Here is a 20,534-nt window from a genome sequence, read left to right as displayed (position 1 = left end):
TATCTAGGACACCATTTTTTTTTTTTTTTTAAAGATTAGTGTCTTCTAATAGTTTTCACTATTATAAAGATGATAATATTAAACATATAAAATCCCACAGAAATTCAAGTACTTTCTTTCAAAGGCGTTGGATCTATAGCTTTTACCATTATCAACTCTATATCTCTTCGTTCTTCCAAAATTATCTTTTGAAAATCATCGACACCCTCAATTTCAAAATGATCCTCCAAGAATTTTAGATTTCCAAAATAACTTGACTTTTAAGATCATATAAACCTATATCCTCTAGACCTTTGTGAGTAACCTGCCATAACACTCTTTTTTATTTCATATAACAGTTTATCCTTATTAGAATAAGAAATGAAACATAAGCAATACATCCTTTTATGAAATAAGCTAGCTCTTACCAATTAACAACTCATGATGTGTTTTCCCTGATGCTTTAGTGAGACTTCTATTTAGGATATGCATAGCAACTAGAATAAATTCACCCTCCCATTCGGCTCCATCCACATCTGCTCCCTCCTCTTCTACGAGCGATGTGTCACTCGAGGACATCATGGTGTAGTTTTAGTGCATGGATGCTCTCCTTGATACACTCTCTATAGAGTTGTATCAGGTGAACGTTTGTGTTGGCCGTATAGCACGACGGTAGGCGGTCATGGGTGGCTTTGCTCCTGAGGCTTCTCCTCCACCTTTTTCAGTGGCTTCTAATTCTGAGGATGAGGGTGATGACAATGGTGATGACGATGATGATGATGACGATGATGATGATGATGATGATGATGATGATGCTAGCTCTACCGATGAGATGTATACTTGACACTCTTACCCTTTGTCACTCGTGACAAAAATATGGAGTAGTTTTGGATATGAGAGTAGTCATTTTTAGGGGGAGAGTTAGTATAAGACATTTTTGTTGGGGGGAGTGTTGATATCTGAGGGATGTAGTGAGGATTACATGTATCTTTTTCTTTTCTCTATATTAGATACATTTATTCTTGTACATGGGTCTTGTGACCATTATTGACATACATTGTACTTATCTTCTTTATATGTTGATGTATGTTTCTTTTACCTACCCTTACATGTGTTGTTTCTTTTCTTTCTTTATGCACATGCTTCTTATTACTTGTATGCAATCTATTATTTTTGTTTCACACAAAGATGCCTTGATGAGTTTTGTTTAAAGTGTTTTAGAAATACAGGTAGTCTTCTTGCCATAAACTCTCTTCTTGCAAAGTTTATTAAAGTTTGTGTTATGATAGATTTTATTGTATTCAACAAGAGAATATGAGTTGAGTGATTTATGACTTCTCTCATATCTTATTTGTTTGTTGTGATTTTATCACGGATTGCCAAAGGGGGAGATTGTTAGGACATATGTGATTCACTTGTTAGGAATATATGTCACTATTTTATGTAATTGGCTAATTTTTTGACAAAACACACTTTACTTGTATTTGGGTATATTTTGGATGTGTTTAATACTTCAAGAAATTGTGTTTTAAAATCAAGTGTTGTATCCATGCAAGTCTGTCCAAGATTCAAGTCTGAAAAGTGCCTGTCATTAAAGCTCGACAACTAGCCATCTATCGAGCTTGAAGAGCTGTTCCAACCCCGTGGCTCGACAGCTTCTTGACAGATAGGCATCTGTCGAGGTTTATGAAAAATAGAATTTTAGTTCTATTTTGATTCTAATCCGTGATTATGTGTTTGAATTTTCTTTTCTCACAACCCTAGACATATAAAAGGATTATTTTAAGAGCCGTCAAAGTAGACACAAGTTGCACAAGTGTTGAAAAAGTTTGTTCAAGCAATTTGTGACTGGAGACACAGTTTGGCCCTAGTTCATCATTCTTGTGAAGAAATTGCTGTGTTTGTGCATCGTAGGGTTTTGTGACCAAGCATCTTAGGGTTTTGTGACCAAGCATCTTTTTTATCTTCATCATTGGGATGAACTGAAGAACTTTGCAGCCAACAACCTTTTCTAGTTGATGATTGAAGTCGCGTACTGGGATCTGCGTAATTGGTTAGTCGCGTATTGGAAGCTGTGCATCAAAAGGAGAAATTGTCACTGCAGAACAAGTCTAATTGGGTATTGGGGTAAGGGTTTAACTGTAGGTTGGTATAAGGTATTGAGATTCCTTTACTTGTGTAAGGTTGAATTTAATGAACCATCTTGTTGGCTTTATTCCGTACCAAATTTGCTTGTAATTCAGCATTTAGAAACCCTGTATTTAGGTGGGAATCATGTAAGGGTAGTGTGTGGGAGAGTGTGAAGAAAAGTTCAAGATTGTGCACTCAGTAAGGGACTCGCGGCTTGCTCGCGACTTGTAAGTCGCCAAAGGATGCACACGAGTGAAGCATGCAAAGGAGCTAAATAGTCACGCCAGCTGGAGCACTACAGGACAAAAAGTCCATTCTGGCCATTTAGTTAACTCGTGGCTTGGACTCGTGACTCAGTCAAGTCGCAAGGCCAAGTTTCCAATCCACTCTGTTTGGGAAAAACTGACTCTTCGCATTCCATTCACACATCAGTATGAATACCTCTTATACCCACAAAATGTGGAGAGTTTCAAGAGAGAATTTTGAGAGAGAAACCCTAAAGGAAAACAAGATTGACTCATCCACAATCTTTATCCTTTGATTCTTCATATTCCTCTACTCTCACTCTCTCCATTATTAAATCCTTGAGAGGTACATTAGCCAAAACCTTTTCTCACCATACCCATATCTGTGAGGAGGCTATTTGGTGCTTAAGAAGCAATTAGGAAGGGACTAATTGATATTGGTTGATGCTATGAGTTACAACGGAATCTAGTAAGCTAAAGAAGACAAAGGTTTAGCGTAACCTCATTGGAGTAAAAAGCTTGGAGGGTTTAGGTACACTGGATAGATTAGACTTGGAGGGTCTTCTACTGTTCATGTATCCCAACTTCATTCTTTAGTGGATTATTGACCGTTTGGAGGGCAGCGGAGAGGTTTTACGCCGAAGGCTTCGGTTTCCTCTTCGATAACACGTCGCTGTGTTGTCCTTGTGTTTGCATCTTTCTTCCCTTAATCTTTGCCATTTAATTTCTACTGTGATTGTGATTTTATTTGGTTTAGATTGTTTTATCAATTCTGTTTTTAGCTTATGTTCATGTTTCGCACATATATTGTTTGATAATAAGCTTGAATTGGTAATTTGTGAATTGGGGGTCTAAACGTTCAAGGTGTTTTATACACTAATTGAACATTAAACTTGTAACTGCTTGTTGTGATAATAGTGGAATTTCGGAAGTGGTGACCTTAAAATCACTTGGTGGGATTTTTGCCGTGTTGGTTTTCCCCATTTGTAAACAAATTACCGTGTCAATTTATTTTCCGTTGTACTTAGTTTAATTGGTGATTTGTTTGTGTTACCACGCGTTTGCATGTTAATTTGATTAATTAATAAACTTGGCTAATTAATCAATTAATTCATCACAAGGGGCCAATACGTTTTTGGCCTATCAGTGATTATCTGAAGGGGTGTCATCATGTTTGAGCTTCAAACTAATGAAAGCTATATTAACTTATAATTTCAGATATAGAGAAATCTAACACCTACTACAAAACTTAAAATTAAATAAAAAAGATAAATGATACTTATCTAATACTATTAGCAATGCTATGTTGCATTTGTTGCAACCATTTATCAATAACTATTTATTATATTCCTAACATATTACACAACAATATCACATATGATAACAGGGAAATATTTAACCACATATATATATATAAAGATAAAGACAAGTCATCATAAATATAAGCATAGCCTACACGCTTGTGACTCTAGGAATTATACTTAAAAAGTAATAATTCAAGAGAAACAAATATAGTACATCTATTAATTAACAATTATATCATGTGCATATGTAATAAAAATCAACAATAAGACGTGAGAAATTTACATACTAAATTATATTATTCAAGGACTTCACAAGCAATTAGAATGCTCTCCCCAGCTAGTCAGGATTAATAAGAGCTTTCTTTCCTCTTCTCACACCCATTACAAGTGTGGCATTGACAATATTTATAATATTTAGAAAGGACATGACCAGCCATAAAATCTTTTATATCGTAATAACAATTTATATAACAGATATGTTACATTCATAAATAAATAACTTCATTAATTAGATTTATTAATTAATAAGTTCATGAACGTGTCATTACTTTTGTAACTCTATACTAACGCATGGATTATAATGACAACACCTCTTATAGAAGGCCAAGTTATTGGCAATGATACAATAGATTTATCAAGGCCAACACTCAACGTGCGTGAATCTCATTATGGAAGGACTTCTAAGATTATTATACACTAACCATCGAAAGACTAGCCCTTATTATCTTCCATAGTTTGAGCAATTTTAACTTGCACCTCATTTCCATCATAGTCCAACAATGTACCTATCAGAATAGGCTACATCATGATGGATATGGTCAAGTCAAGGACTATAATGAAATGATTCATAATAGTCTACAATATCAAGTAGACATATTTCAATATTCTATTATTTTACATCATAAAAATATTGCAAAATTTCACAAGAAATTTTGAATAATTAATTATTGATAATAGAGACATTATAAAATATCATGTTGGATCACATTATTTTAATATATGGTGTATTGTAAAGTGAGTTGGTATAATAAATAAAACAGGTTTTTAGATGGAAAAATAGAACTTTTATACAATCCCCATTGCTAATGCTCAGTGTACTAGTTTTATGACCTTTTTTTCTTTTTTTTTTGGGAGAAGATGTTAGTTTTATGACTAGTAAAGAAAATTCTACCATAGGGTAAAAATGACTAAACACTATGTTTAAATAAAATATTTAACAATTTATCACTATTTATAAAATATTTAATAATTTACTATTTTGAAACTCGAATTTTACATATAGTACGAGTTTCAAAAAATTGGAGTTCTTTGAAAATGTATGACATCCATTAATGTAGCATTTTTTAATTAGAAAATCCACGTGCAACTGAAGTCCATGAAACTCTAGTCCCTTTAATGTAAATCTCGGGTTCATAAAAAGCAAGAATAAGGAAAGTGCACCATAATTCAAAGATCTACCACCAACTCCCTGAACTCCTCTCTCTCTCTCCGTTACTCTCGTGTCAATCAGAGGAGTAGTTAGCTGTCAGCTCAGTCTTTGACTTGTTTAGTCTAATGATCACATGTCTTCAAAGACCACACTTGCCACCGAGGGGTGGTGTGGTTTCAACTGAGGCTTGGGTAAAGACAATGAAATGGAGGGAATTGGTAATTTTTCCAAGGCAGAGAGGAAGGTTTGGAAGGTAAATGGAGGGCTTGCAGGGTTTGTGCGGAAATGGAGGAGTTTAAGTCAAGTTGTGGTTTGGGGGGCTGGGCATCTTGTGCCTACTGACCAGTCATTGAGTTCACAAGCAATGATAGAAGACTGGGTTTTGGAAAGGGGCTTATTTGGCCATCAACAAGAGGAGGATTTGTAATTAAATTTCTGGGATGCACTGTAAAATTTGTTCCTCTTATTCTGTTGTTGTGGTATCAATTAGTAACTCAAATCATGGGCAAGCTTAAAATGGGATGTTAAAAACGTTGTAATTTGCATCATTGAATAAATGCCCTGCTTTGATTTTTCGGATTTTATAATTTTTTTTTTTTAGCTGGGTAATTGTTTATTCGGGGGATCGAACCCCCGAGCTTAAGGTTACTTGAAGAATCGGGTACCACTTGGGCAACTATGCCCGGTGGTTTCGGATTTTATAATTGATGCTTACATAACAATGGGTGGAACTTCACTTTTCTACCGATTATTTTTCCTTTAGTTTTTCGAGTGCCACATCAAATGACACAGAAAAAGTCACAACTTGTCCATGTAGCGAATTGTGGTTGGTGAAAGAGTGGTGGTGGGACACCTTTCCACCCATCACAACTTGCCACATGGGTGAGTTGTGACTTTTTTTGTGCCACTTTATGTGGCATAAGACTTTTCATTTTTCCCCCTATTTAATGACTGTTTGGATCCATGTTACGTTTGCATTTTTTTTTGATTCACGTGCAATAGCTTTTAGGAGATAATGCACTGTTCACTACTATTTTGTATACTATTCATCAGAAAAAAAATATTAAAAATGGATCACACGGCATTATTTACATATTTAAAAATTATTTTACTTCAATGTTCTCAGTTTTCAATTTTTAATTTTAATAAAAATAAGTTGTATTTAAACGGACTCTTAGTCTCTTGGTTGGTGAGATCTGACTCTGCAAGAGAGTAGGAGAGCCATCAAAAAGAGAAGGGGAAAGGAGAGCCATCAAAAAAAGAAAAAAAAAAAAAAAGAGAGGTACATGTATGGAATTTGAGTGCATGTATGCATAGGAATTTGAGCTTTATCTCCTACCCGTTTAAAATTTTAAAGAACCCCAACTTTAAGAGTTCAAGTTTTATATTAACACGTGAACTTTTAAATTATAAAATGTCAGATTAGCTTTTAATATTGTATTACATTTTTTTGGAACCTAATTTTCACAAACTTGAATTTTATATAAGACTCAAGTTTCAAAACAATAGTAGATTAATAAATATTTCGCAAATAGTGATAGAACACAAATTATTTTGATCAAATATGGCATTTGGCCATTTTTGCTCCCTTTATGGTATTAGGTGAACATAGTTTTAAATTTTGAATTCTAGACCATAGGTTGACAATGACAAATTGCAAGAGAACGAAATGTAGTTTAAATTTTTGAATTTTAGATCATAGGTTGACAATGAGAAATTGCAAGTGAACAAAATATAGTTTGGATCTTTGAATCAAGCAAAGGAAGTCCTTTTATTGGAAAATTTTAGGGACCAAAATAAATAAAAATAAAAATTTTTATCTTTAAATTATTGAAAAGTTTGTCTTTTGTCCCTAAATTATTAGAAAAAGTTCTTTTTTTAATCAGAATTTTTTGTCTCTAAACTATTAAAAAAAAAAAACTCTTTATAAAGTTTAAGAATGAAAAATAAGAATTTTTTAATGTTTAGGGACGAAAACAAACTTTTGATAAAGTTTAGAGGCCAAAATAGTATTTTACCTTAAATTCAACAATTTAATTTCATTGACCAACAAATTACATGGTTGAATTTAATTTTTTGGGTAAATTGCAAATTACACCCTTAAAGTTTGGCAGTGTGCAGATTTACAACATGAAGTTTCAGAATTTGGATTTTACTCTCTGAAGTTTGAGAATGTTTGGATTTTACACCCTGGTATTTTAGATTTTCGATTTTACCCCCTAAATTTTAGGGGTGTTTGGATTTTAGACTCGTAAAGTTTGGGGGTTTTTGGAGTTTATACCCTAAAGTTTCAGAATTTGGGGGTGTAAAATTCAAAGACCCAAACTTTAGCGGATAAAATCCAAATTCTGAAATGTCAGAGTGTAAAATCCAAAATTTGAAACTTTAAGGTATAAAATCCAAATACTTCCAAACTTTAGGAGTGTAATTTGCAATTTACCCTAATTCTTTTTTTAAAAGAGTAATTATGTAGTGTCCTGGGAGCACAATAAATATGTATTCCCTCTCTCACATTGTCCTACTATTTAAATTTATAGTAAAATCTACTATTCATGTGAGAGGAGGGAGCATAAATTTATTGTGCTCCCATAGCACTGCATAGTTACAAAAAAAAAAAAACTATTTTTATTTCATTAATCAATATAACCATATAATTAAATTTAACTAATCACTAACTCATGCGATACTTGAGATATATTAATGGTTATATATATTTATTTTGTTCAAATGTACAATTACTTGAAAACGAATGACTATTAGTTAATCAAACAACCACAATGGTTCAATTCTATATATACAGTAAATCTAGCATAAAATTTTAAAAGGTCCACAAAAATCATAGGCATTATTCGTCAAATAGTGAATAAAATTTTCTTTATAGTGAATAATATTATATAAAAGGTCCATGAAAATATTTTAATATATTAAAATTATTTATATAACAATCGAAAGATTATTATATAAAATTTGAGACTGTACTTTTGCTTTATTAAAAACTATTTTAACTATAATATATATTATTTAAAAAATACTACGGTATACAAAATTTTAGTATTACAATATTTATATCATTCTTAATGTGAAGGAAATAAAAAGACATGATAGTAAAAGTTTTTTGATGATGAGATACAAATATGGGAAAAATAAAACTTTTTAAGAAAATTTCATTGAATAACATATTAGTAGTGAGTTCCAATAAGAACATAAAATAATATGTAATTATTTTTTAGGAGTTTGCACTTGCATAAAACGGAAATAAAACATTTTATTCGAAACATGAAAGGAAATGGTTGTTATAGGGACACGTTTTGGAGCCCAAACCCAAAATATAAAGGGATATTGGCCCAGTGAATCCAGTATAATAAATTTGTAAAAAGTGGGTTAGAGAATTAGGACTTAATGAGCTGAACAACGGCTAGAATGAGTTTGAAAGATAATCAAACAAAAACAAGAAGGATTGATCTAGATAAATTCACTCTCGGCACAGTCCGAGGAGGTAAGTTCCAATATAAATCAGTTGAATAGATTACTAATACAATTTTGATTGCTACCGTCCTTTTTCTCTCTATTTTTCCATTCTTTTTCCATGGAAGGTCTCTTACATTATATAGTTCCCTTTTGATCATCTTGACCTTACACTTGTTGATCATTTAAGCCATTACTTGAGTGCCTGTCCCATCGGACACCCCCTCAGGCCTTCTGTGAGCTGAGGTAGTAAAGGCAGCATTGTTCAAGGGTCTTCTCCACATTAATGCAGTCAGAAAGTTAGCTGCAGAGTATTAAATGCAGTGGTAGCAACTTTTCCTTAGATATTTCTGAGCTCCCATTCTTCCAGTATGTTCATAAGGCACGTCCCTCTCAGTGGCATTTCTTGGAAGGTCACTTTGAGTGATAAAACATACATTCGATCTGTGCTTCGTTTATCCGAGGAGACAATCCTCCTCGAACCACCTTTCCCAACCTTTTCGCTTGCACGTTACTCATGAGACTTTGAACTTAACACCCTCACATTTGCTTATTCGTCCTCGGATCAATCAATGTCCTCGGCCAAAACACAAGGCCCAATATACACAATTTTGGGCCCTTATCCCTACAGTTGTATATAAGTTAAAGATGAATATAGAAAATTCTAACCCAAATATTGGATAAAAAATGTTGATAGAACTATTATAAACTTTCATATACACCGTAAATTCCGCAATCATGCAAATACGAATAAAAATTTGGATCACAATTAAACAAGTTATACGAAATAACAAAATTGAATATCACCCAATAATTGATTCTCCAAACTAAAAAAACCCATTAATAAAAACACCAAAAGAGAAAATATTCACATTAACATCAAAATAATAACAATGATTTTTAAACAATAAAAATATGTAAATCAATCTTTCTCCACAAATATCATTTAGTCTTGAATTCTACATACAAAGAGTAATCTGTAAAACGAAAAGTATTAAAACAAATAAGAGAAAAATGTTAGAGATTGGTAGAAAAATATGAGAGAGAGAGAGAGAGAGAGAGAGAGAGAGAGAGAGAGAGAGAGAGAGAGAGAGAGAGAGAGAGAGAGAGAGAGCCCTAATAGTGGAGGGAAAAAAAAAAAAACAAAACAAAACAAAAATGCAATGGTGAAACAAATTTCTCGTCAAATTTCCTAATAAATTTGTTCATTATAAGAGTGACAAAGAAATAAAATATTTACATCTAAAAATATGGAGGGGAAGAGAAAAAGAAACGTATTCACCAATTAAGAGAGAATGAGCCCTAATAGTGGAGGGAAAAAAAAAAAAAAAAAAAACAAAAATGCAATGGTGAAACAAATTTCTCGTCAAATTTCCTAATAAATTTGTTCATTATAAGAGTGACAAAGAAATAAAATATTTACATCTAAAAATATGGAGGGGAAGAGAAAAAGAAACGTATTCACCAATTAAGAGAGAATGAGGAAGGTGAAAGGTTAGGAAGAAGATGAAATATTATACATGTAGATAATTGAAGTAAATATAATTGTAATTGCTAAAATAATGATGTGATATAAAAACAAAAACACTTCCTATCAAAATCCAAAGAATAAAAAAAAAAAAAAAAAACCCTTTTGTCATGAAAAAAAAAAAAAATCAGAAGCTTAAAGTTAGGAGAATGTTGTATAGATTTTATTGTTATATGCAAACAATTTTAATTTTATGTGACGAAAAAGTGGAAGAAGATAAGTTAACTTTTAGGATTTTGTTATAATTGTAGTATATTTAATTATGGTTCCAAAATATATATTTTTTTTAAATAAAAAAAAAATCTCGAAAGCTAAACATTAGGGACATTTTATATGCATTTTCTTGCTATATATGTATTTCTATTAAAAGCGGGAAAATGACTTTTGGGTTTCCTTCATAATTATGATAGATTTAATTATTGGAATAAATTGATTGTAATAAAATAACTTCTGGGTTTCCTTTTCACAAAAAAATTCTAAATGACAGGTTGTTATAGATTGTTATTGATGGGGCAAAAAAGTAATATTAATGATAGATTCAAAATTATAACCAATAATAACTTTTTTTTGATACAAGATAGAAATTCTACTATAATCTATTCTAAGTGTACATGTGTGTGAAACTCTCTCTTTGAGACTTGAACCCAGACCCTTGCCCCCCCCACACCCTACAAGCATTTATACTTGTGGAGTAACCATCGTACCAAAGGCACGCGATGGTTATAACCAATAATAACTAACTATCTATGATTTGTTGTAAAAATGTTGTGGACATAATACTTCTTTTAATTTAATTTTTTTCATTAATCTAATAATATGATTGTGCATTTAGTAGAATATTTATAATATCTATAATTATTACCAATAATAAATGAGCAAGACTTAGGTACAGTACTTAGGTATTATTTCTTAGGTTCTTTTTTTAAGATTCTGCCATGTGGATTTTTTCTCATAGAATGGAAGTATATTTTTTAGTTAAGTAGTCACATGGCTGAATTTTAAGAGGAGAACCTATAGCGAGAACCTAAGGAGAATACCTTTTAAGATTCGTGTGGGTGGGACGTAGGTCGATTCTTGCCCATCCCAAAACGAACAATAATTGATTGGGAGCTAAGACAAATGTTCTCCCACAGAAAAAATTTGTCAAATTTCTAACATAGCTTATGTACAAAATTCTGAAAATAAATATTATATGGGAATTGATATTTTTATGTTTCATTTATTAAGTTCTTGATTAATATTGTTTTGTTTTTCATTCTTTCTTGCAAGCATACTTTAGTTTCATGAATCATTATATTTCTTATAACTCTATTTTGGGTTAATACTTTTTGGGGTTGTATTTTTTGAATTCCCTATCAAAACTCCTCTCTCTTCCTCTTATAACTTTGGTTTAATTTTTGTTTGAGTTAATACTTAATCATTTTGAAAGTGAGAATTTGAATATATATATATATATATATATATAAACACAATCTTGGCTATGTATTTGAATGTGCCTATCAATTATTTGAGTAATATCAAGTATAATTTTGTGATGAGTTTTGATTGTCATGATAATATTCTTTAACAGAATGAGACATTTGAATAATATATTTGAAACTTTAAAAACTTTAGTTGTAAAGAAAAAAAATTAGGAAACATATCAAATTGGTCCTGTTCGGTCCATATGGTCTACTTCCATCCACTTCAGTCCAATTCAGTCTACTTTGTTCACTTTGGTCCAAGTTCGTCCACTTCAGTCCATTCCAGTTCAATTCAATCCACGTTGGTCTATTCTGTTCATTTGGTGCACATTTGTCCAATTCAGTCTATTTGGTCCAATTTGATTCATTCCATCCACTTTGGTCTATTTGTTCTAATTTGATCCATTTCAGTTCACTTTGGTCTAATTTGGTGTACGTACATAAGAATGAAAAAAAAGACAAGTTTTGGTTGAGAGTACTATCAATTATTTGAGTAATATCAATTGTAATTATAGGATAAGTTTTGGTTATTATAATAACCTCTTTAAGAGAATGAGAATTTAAATAATAACTTTAAAACTTAAAAATTTTAGTTGTACCAAAAGAAATTAGAAAAATATAATGCATAATAACAATAGTTAGAAGAATATGGACCATTTAAAAAAAGAATAATAATATCAATAAAAAAACATTAAAAAAATTTAGCAAGAAAAAACATTAAAAAAAATTATATATTTATAAAAATAGAGTGATGAAAATTACTTTTTGAAAATTTTTAATTTTTAGGAAGAACTAGGGCTGTCCACGGGTCGGTCCGGGTCAGGTTTGTGCCCAACTCGAAACTGACCCGACCAGATCAGGTGGGCAAACTTTCAACCCGCCGCCGACCGTCGGAGAAGTCGGTTCGGACGGGTTGGAACATCAACGAGCAGCGGTCGGGTTCGGTCGGAGTCGAGATCTGGAAAATAAAGAAAATCCGGCTAGAAAATGATGAAAATTGGCCAAATCCTTTGCGTTTTCGCTGAAAATAGCCAAGATCTCGACTAGATCCGACGAAATCTTGGCGGATCTAGCCAAGAACTCAACTAGATCTAGCGAAATCTCGCCGGATCTAGTCAAGATCTAGCCAAAATACATCTCAAAACTCGCCGGAATTATCAAATAACGCCGGAATCTAGGTTTTGCTCGCGCAGAATCTGGGTTTTGCTTGCCAGAATCTGGGTTTCTCATCGGATTATGGGGTTTCGCTAGTTGGTTCGGGTTTTTCGGATTTTGGGGGGGAAACCCGCCAACCAACCTGCCGGTTACGGGTTTTGGAGGCGGAGACCCGCCGCCGACCGTCACCAGCGTTGGATTGGCCGGTACTCGGGTCGGATCGGACGGTTTTTGCGGGTGGGTCGAGTACCGATTTTCTGTGGACAGCCCTAGGAAGAACAAATTATCTAAAATAAAATTTAGTAAATAAATTATATATATTCAATATAAATTTGTTATGAGTTTTGATTATCATGATAATCTCCTTTAAGAGAATAAAGAATTTGAGTAATTTATTTGAAACTTAAAAAGTTTAGCCGTACAAAAAAAAGAAAAAAAGAAAAGAAAAAAAAAATGCTATAACATAATATCAAAGAATATGGACCACCTTATATAGGAATAATATTAACCAGACACACCCAAAATGCTAGAATGATATATTGGTAGAGATAGAAAGATGTTTTTTTTAAAATTATTTAATTATTAAAGAGAACAAAATTATATTCAACAAATTTTAGAGAGCTAATTAATGAATAATACATTATAGGGTTATGCTAACAGGCACCTTTAGGGCAATGGTTAACAATTCATTTTAGGAAAATTTTGACACCACTTTTATAGGAAATGAAAAGAACTATCAATAAAATATATATATATATATATATTTTTTTTTTTTTCTATAAAAACTTTCTTTAATAATTATCTATTCCCATGGATTAAGTGAGTCCATGACTAGTTTTTATGACAGTTGAGAAGCCTTTTACAAAATTCTATCCCAGTTGCCATTAAAAACTATATGCTTTTAGGTTTAACAATTATGATATGATGAATGCCACTGAAATTCAATAATTTGATTTGCAACCAGTTTAATTAGTCTAAACGTTGACCCAAAAAAAAAAAAAAAAAATTCAAGGGCCCTTGTCCTTAAACAATTGGGCAGGACATTTCAACCGATTATGAAATCACAACATAGAGAGTAAAACTTTGATGATTGCTAAACTGTTCTCAATAAATCCAATCAATTCTACATTACACCCAAAATTCTCCCTAACATTTCTAAACTAAGACCTCAAAATTAAGGCAGTGCCAACAGCATGGCGTATACATGTGAAATACGAAAATAAAATAAAAATATTACAATATTTGGATCTTCATTTTTGGCTACCCGCTTCAACAGGTTCAACCACCTCAGCTTCAACTGTTTCTGTGTTGTTGGAGATGGCTCCTGGATGCTGAACCTCAATAGGGGTTGACCATTTGCCAGAAAGAGCTATATCCATCATCTCATATATCTTCCCGCCAAGCTGTGCTGGATTTTCAGGCTGCATCAAAAAGAGCTTTAAGTTAATTTAAATAGAATATAGCATACATCATAACAAGTGCAAAAACCAACAATAGAAGTTGACAACTAGATTTTCTTCTAAGGTGGGACTATATTTGTTGGGGCACACATGCATGCCCCACACCTAGATACTGGCACAGCCAATTAAACTGAAGAAAATACTATAGCTTCTTAAAACCACTAGAGAAAAGAAAGGAATACTCACAGTATAACCACTAGAAACCAAGGCTGCATCATACAAAAGATCAATGGCTTTCTGAGCATCTTCGTCATTTGGGTTACTCTTGCATGCAGCCTGCAAAATAATGTTGAAAGATATTATTGAAGTTGCGTAAAAAGACATGGTGTGTGTGTGTGCGTGCTCATGTATGCATGTAGCTGGCTTTCTTTTTGTTCACTGTACATTCAAGTTTCTGATGATTGGGTGTTCAGGATTGATCTCAAAGACCCTTCTCCCTCTCATGAAATCCAAGCTAGAGGTATCACCAGCAGCTTGTGCCTTCATTAGCCTGCAAGGAAATCAATGAGACCTAGACCGTGTTAGAAACTTACCAAAAGGATCGTATTTAGAAAAAAAAATGAGAAGAAATTTACCTCTCCATGTTGGCAGACCAACCAAACTTGCCAGATACCAGAACGCAGGGTGAAGAGCTCAGACGATTAGAAATTTGAACACTAGCAACCTTATCACCCAAGTGTTTTTTAATCCAATCACAAGTTTGGCCAAACTCCTGCTTTATCTCCTTATCTTTTTCCTCATTCTTATCACCTGCACAAATTTCAAATCATGTTTCACTAAACTGACCCAAGTGGAAGCCAAAGATTCTACCATTCAGTTATGGAACAATAAATTCTTTCCACATTTCATAAATGGTGGTCATAGAACATTTTATTACTCTATCTTTACTCAAAACCATTCACCAATCCCTGTTATTAATCATCCAGGTTTCTGGTGAACAAGATGGCTGATAAATCATTACAACTTTCATCTCTAAACTAAAGTGTCATTGATACTATAAAAAAGAAAGCTTTTATAAAATATTTTTTTATAAGCATATACGAGAGAAGCAAAGGCCTCCCACACAAGAATAGTATTACGAGAATCACAAAGAGTTTCAACAAACTAACCTAAATCCAAATCTTCCTTGCTAATATCTACAAAATTCTTTTCCTTGTATGCTTTGAGGTTCTGGATGGCAACCTCATCAATAGGGTCAACTAAGAACAGCACCTACAACAACAGAACCGAGAAAAGCATACATAAGCACTAGACGAAAAATATAGTATAGAAGAATTAGATTAATATGGAGGTGGGCACTTACTTCAAGATCCTTCTCAAGAAGTCTCTCCAGGAAGGGTGTGTTCCTAGCACTTGTCACACTGTCAGCAGCCATATAATAGATATCCTTCTGTTCAGGTTTCATGTTTTCAACATACTCGTCCAAGCTGATCAACTCATCCACACTTTGGGAAGAGAGAAATCGAAGCAATGGAGCAATACGCTTGTGATTTTCACGATCTTCAATGCAACCCAATTTCAAGTGCTTGCCAAAGTTTTCCCAAAACCTGTCATAATCCTACAGCAGACAGAGAATGTGTAAATTTTGAAAATAATGGAAAGATATAGTGCTCAACAACTTGCCACAGATGGGTTGGCACAAACTGTACTTGTTCTTACATTGACAAGGCACACACACAGTGAGCAAGAAAGAGAGCAAGAGGAGTAAAAACATTCGGTTACCATTGGAACTTGTTTGTTTACAACATAAAAGGAAACAATACGAGAAGAGGACATACATCTTTGTTCTCGCTCATGGATATACCCAGAATCATTCAAAGGCCTTCCGAACCAAACGCTTCCTCATTATTCGTACCTTTAGTACAGCATCGAAACACAAATTAGCATGATATATCTAAAGAATCTTACAAGCCCTCCAAAAGTTTAAAAAGATAAATGTTTCTTACTATTCGACTCTCTTGAAGAATTTCACGTGAGACATTGAGTGGCAGGTCATTCGAGTCCACAACACCTTTGACAAAGCTTAAATATCGTGGGAACTATTAAAGCAAAAATGAAAACAATTAGCATCACAAACACTTCAAAATTTTGAGGAAACTGGATTCCTCTCTTGTCCAAACTTTAGCCATTATTATACCAGTTCTCCATCAAAGTCATCTGAAATGAACACCCGTTTCACGTAAAGCCTTATATTTTTGGTCTTGGGATTGACTATGTCATCCTTTCCCATGGGAGCAAATATAAACAGCTTAATTAGTTGGTGTACAGTATATGTATGAAATTTTTTTCAAGCACATTAAAGATGCAAATAAAGAAATCTTAAGCTCACCCATATTGGTTGGGTCTCATTAGTGAGCTCCCAGTCCCAGTACTTCTCAACAACAGTCTTTGTTTTTTTCTTCTTCTGTCACAATATAAAAGTCATGTCCCAGTACTTCTCAACAACAGTCTTTGTTTTTTTCTTCTTCTGTCACAATATAAAAGTCATGGATCAGTTGCACTTAAGATACCGGTATTAATTTCAGATACATGCATAATAAATTAGAGGCTTGCTTTACATAGTAGTACAGAAAAAAAAAGGAGCTACCTACCTCAGATTGCTCATCTTGTCCATCCTTTTTGGTTTCAGCTGGATCCTCATCAACCTCAACCTGAATCAGAGCCGGAGGATAATTACACAGAATATGCCAAATTTACTAGTTAAAGTAAAAGTAAGAGGAACCTATAAAATCCCTGAGGGTTCATTCAGTCATTTTACTTATGATACTATGGTACACAAACAGATAGCCATACCTCTTTAGTGAATCCCTTTTCCTGCCAGGTGTATATTGGGAATGAAACAAATTGTGAGTAGTTTTTCACAAGCTTCTGAATCCGTTCTGGATGTGCAAAACCTTTGTCGTCACGCTGAAAGTGGGAATGAGATAGAGCAGGAGGTTAGCTCAGAAATGATAAAGAGATAAAAACTACTCTTTAACAATGAAGTTTCTTAAATGACCTTAAGATGTAGTGTAAGGCGGGTTCCTCTAGGAAGAAGCTTCTCAGGGTCTGTTTCTTCCCGAATGGTATAGGAGCTCGCATTGGCCTCTCCTTCCCACACATATTGTTTATCAGATTTTGGGCTCTTTGTTGAGACAACAACCTTCATATAACAATAAATACATAATTAAAGGTAACAATATAATTAATTCAAATGTTAAAAGTAATTGTTAAATTCTCAGTAGAGTACATACTCTATCACAAACAAGAAATGCTGAATAAAATCCCACACCAAATTGACCAATTAAATTGTTGTCCCCGCCAATATCCTTGCTATCCTGTAAAACAAATCGAATTTCTTTTAGGTAAATACATGACTCTGACCAAAGCACCTGGAATGAGGAAAATTAAGAATGTGTTTAAAAAAGGATTAGACCTTCAATGCTTTCAAGAACTTTGCAGTTCCACTTTGCGCAATAGTTCCAAGGCAGTCAACAAGTTCTTGTTGAGTCATACCAATGCCGGTATCACTGCATATAGAAAAACAGATTTCATACTGCAAAGAAAGGGTAGGAAGTTCATTTAAAAAAATAGTTATTGCTGCTCACGAAGCTTACGTGATAGTAACAATCCCATTTTCCTTATCAGTTTGAATACGAATATCAAGATCAGCAGCTCCCTTCAAAAGATCAGGCTGTGTAACACTGAGAAACCGCAGCTTGTCCAAGGCATCACTTGCATTGCTGTGGACGTAACAAACCGCATTTTGGAGTAATCAGCATGACAGCATCATCTAACTCAAAAGTAACTTTAATTTTCTTGAAAGTTGGTTTTTCTTTTTTTTCCCATACTACAAAGTTCAATGCTGGGGAACAAGCACAAGCACCCACCCATTTTAAATCCAAGCAGTTTTCTATTACAATCACAAGCATAATTCTTGACACAAGAATTATCTCACACACGAAAACCAGAGAAAAATCAATTTCAGGAGTTGAAAAATAAATCTTCAAACTAGACTTCATGTAGCCATTCATTTTTTAAAAAAAAATTATTAGTAATAAGAATTTATTGAGAAAGAAAGAAGTACTCCACGTTCACAATGGTGAAAACAAAGTATCTAAAACAATTACAATCACATCATATAGAGAAACTAATACAGTGCTGGAAATCAGAAATAGAAATACAATGCGTAGAACCCCAAGCCTGAGACCAATCAGACAAAGTCTGGATTAGCAAAGACTTCAAATGATCAAAAGGTCTCTCAACATCCTCAAAAGTGTGGCAGTTTCATTCCTTCCATATTAACCACATCAGACACGCCGGCACCAATTTTGAGGAGTGTTTCCCCAACCAGTTCCACCCACCAAACAAAAGAGAAACAACCCTCTCTGCCATAACCCACTGAATCCCAAACATCTGAAATACTTCACTCCACAATGCATGGGCAAACTCATAACGAAGCAAAAGATGATCCATCGATTGCCCACAACACTGACACATGCAGCACCAATTAACTAGGGAAAAATCCTATTTCACAAGATTATCAATTGAAAGAATCTGACCCCACACCACTGTCCACAATGTAGCCACCAATGTTCATTAAGTATGAAGCACTATGAGAGATGCTGTCTGAAATTTTTAATAATGCTTGCCTCTGCTCTGCCAGTTGCAGTATTTGGACTTGAACCACAATTTACCCACTTATCAAAATAATTTTGGAAAAATATATCTAAGCAAATATCACTCATGCATAAATCTCAGAGAAAAGAGACAGATCAAAACATGCCTGATAAGCTCCCGAAGAAACACCTCTTTGTTGCTGTACAAGCTGTTAACTATGAGGTCCATAAGGCGACTGACCTGAAACCAAGACAGAAACATAAGAAAGTTCGTTTTAAACCATTTAAGCCGCAATATAAAATCTAATCAGCTGTAATGTACCTCTGCTTGATACTCATATCTCTCAGCTGGTGGAGTGGCCGATGCATCAGATGCGGCAGAAGTCGACTCATATCTCTTGCCCAAAAACTTCAGATGCTGTACTTGATTCAAAGATTTGACGGTATGACTTCTCTTGGGAAGTAACACTGAGTACCATCGGCTTCTTGACTCGCTCTCTCCCACCTTTTCATTATCAAAAAATATAAAACATATCATGCCCCCAGAAAATTGGCAACGCAGTACAAATACATGAAGCAATAAACTAAGTCTTGCAAGCAATCGTAATATATACATAAACATTAAGCGGCACAAATTTAATCGAAGCTTCTACTTAATGAAATATGCAAACCATATGTCCTACTTCCAATTCTATTTGGGTCAATGTGCAAAAAATGACAGTCCTCATGCATAAATTGCTTAGCCCGTCATGGAAATGAATGCATTATTGAAGTAGAAACGTACGATATCACCAAGAATTGAGATCAACTACATAATTCGTCAATTGTAGGTAAATTGAAATCAATACAATAAGGTTTCAACTGTGATTATATGAACACAACCACATGGTTCTCTAAGCAAAACATTTATTTCCAAATATACACATAGATAGAAAACGAAAACCCAGATATAAATTTGATAACTTTATGCTAAAAACGAAAACAAAAGCAAGCTTTCATTGACTGACACGACAAACACAAAAAATAAAATGCAGGGAAGCGAAAACCCATGTCTAAATTTCATCAAAATTTAGACATAACCCAAAAGGCAACATTTTTGTTTTCTTCTTTTAAACATGACTAGGGGAGATGGAGAGCGTACGGAGTCGAAGATGGGAACGGAGCAGGAGATCGGAGCCGCGGAGTTACGGTAACGTGCGCCACCACCGGTGCGCAGGATAGCAGAGACGGAGCGGCGAGTGAGCCTGTGCATTGTTTTGGGAAGAAAAAGAACAGAGTCAGAGAAAGAGTGAGCGTGAGTGTAAGAGGGAGAGAAGGGGTGGGGTGTTAGGGTTTTAGTAGGGGTTTCTGAATTTTTGAGAGAGAGACATAGGGGCTTTGGGAAGGTTCTGGAGATTGGGGCATTTTCGTCATTTCCGTATATCCCTGACAAGAAGATTACTGTGTACTACTACTACAACTTGGGTTGGGCCTTCGGTTTTTTTTTTTTTTTTTACCAAGTGGGTCCTCCACTCTTGCTAGCCCCCATAGGCAATATTGCAGCACTTTTAATTTTTTTTTTTAATAGGAATTTGCAGCACTGTATCGTCAAGTATGATTGGAGAGTTCTCAAAAAAAAAAAAAAAAAAAAATCAAAACAAAATAGTATGATTGGATTTTTTTTTTTTTTTTGAAAAAAATTCAGTCTCTTATGTATACATATATATAAATATATATATATATATATATATATATATATATAAATAAGATGATATATATATTTTTTTGTAAGAAACATA

At 33.8% G+C, this 20,534-nt stretch overlaps 1 protein-coding gene across 1 annotated transcript; it reads right to left on the bottom strand.

The window, feature by feature from the left end:
- Window positions 1-13,751: 13,751 nt before the first annotated feature.
- Window positions 13,752-20,250, bottom strand: LOC115956048 (heat shock protein 90-6, mitochondrial). Its single transcript, XM_031074505.1, is given in 19 exon segments — window positions 13,752-14,119; window positions 14,345-14,434; window positions 14,543-14,648; window positions 14,734-14,908; window positions 15,268-15,370; window positions 15,462-15,716; window positions 15,937-15,974; window positions 15,977-16,013; window positions 16,105-16,197; window positions 16,296-16,562; window positions 16,750-16,809; window positions 16,952-17,065; window positions 17,157-17,300; window positions 17,392-17,475; window positions 17,574-17,667; window positions 17,755-17,880; window positions 18,924-18,997; window positions 19,079-19,261; window positions 19,898-20,250. Coding segments are annotated over 19 exon segments (2,325 nt in total). The 5' UTR covers window positions 20,009-20,250; the 3' UTR covers window positions 13,752-13,948.
- Window positions 20,251-20,534: the final 284 nt, after the last annotated feature.

This window comes from Quercus lobata, chromosome 8 (assembly GCF_001633185.2).
Source record: "Quercus lobata isolate SW786 chromosome 8, ValleyOak3.0 Primary Assembly, whole genome shotgun sequence".
Classification (NCBI taxonomy): domain Eukaryota; kingdom Viridiplantae; phylum Streptophyta; class Magnoliopsida; order Fagales; family Fagaceae; genus Quercus; species Quercus lobata.
Note: the sequence above shows the minus strand (reverse complement) of the source record. Positions and strands in the feature narration are given on the sequence as shown.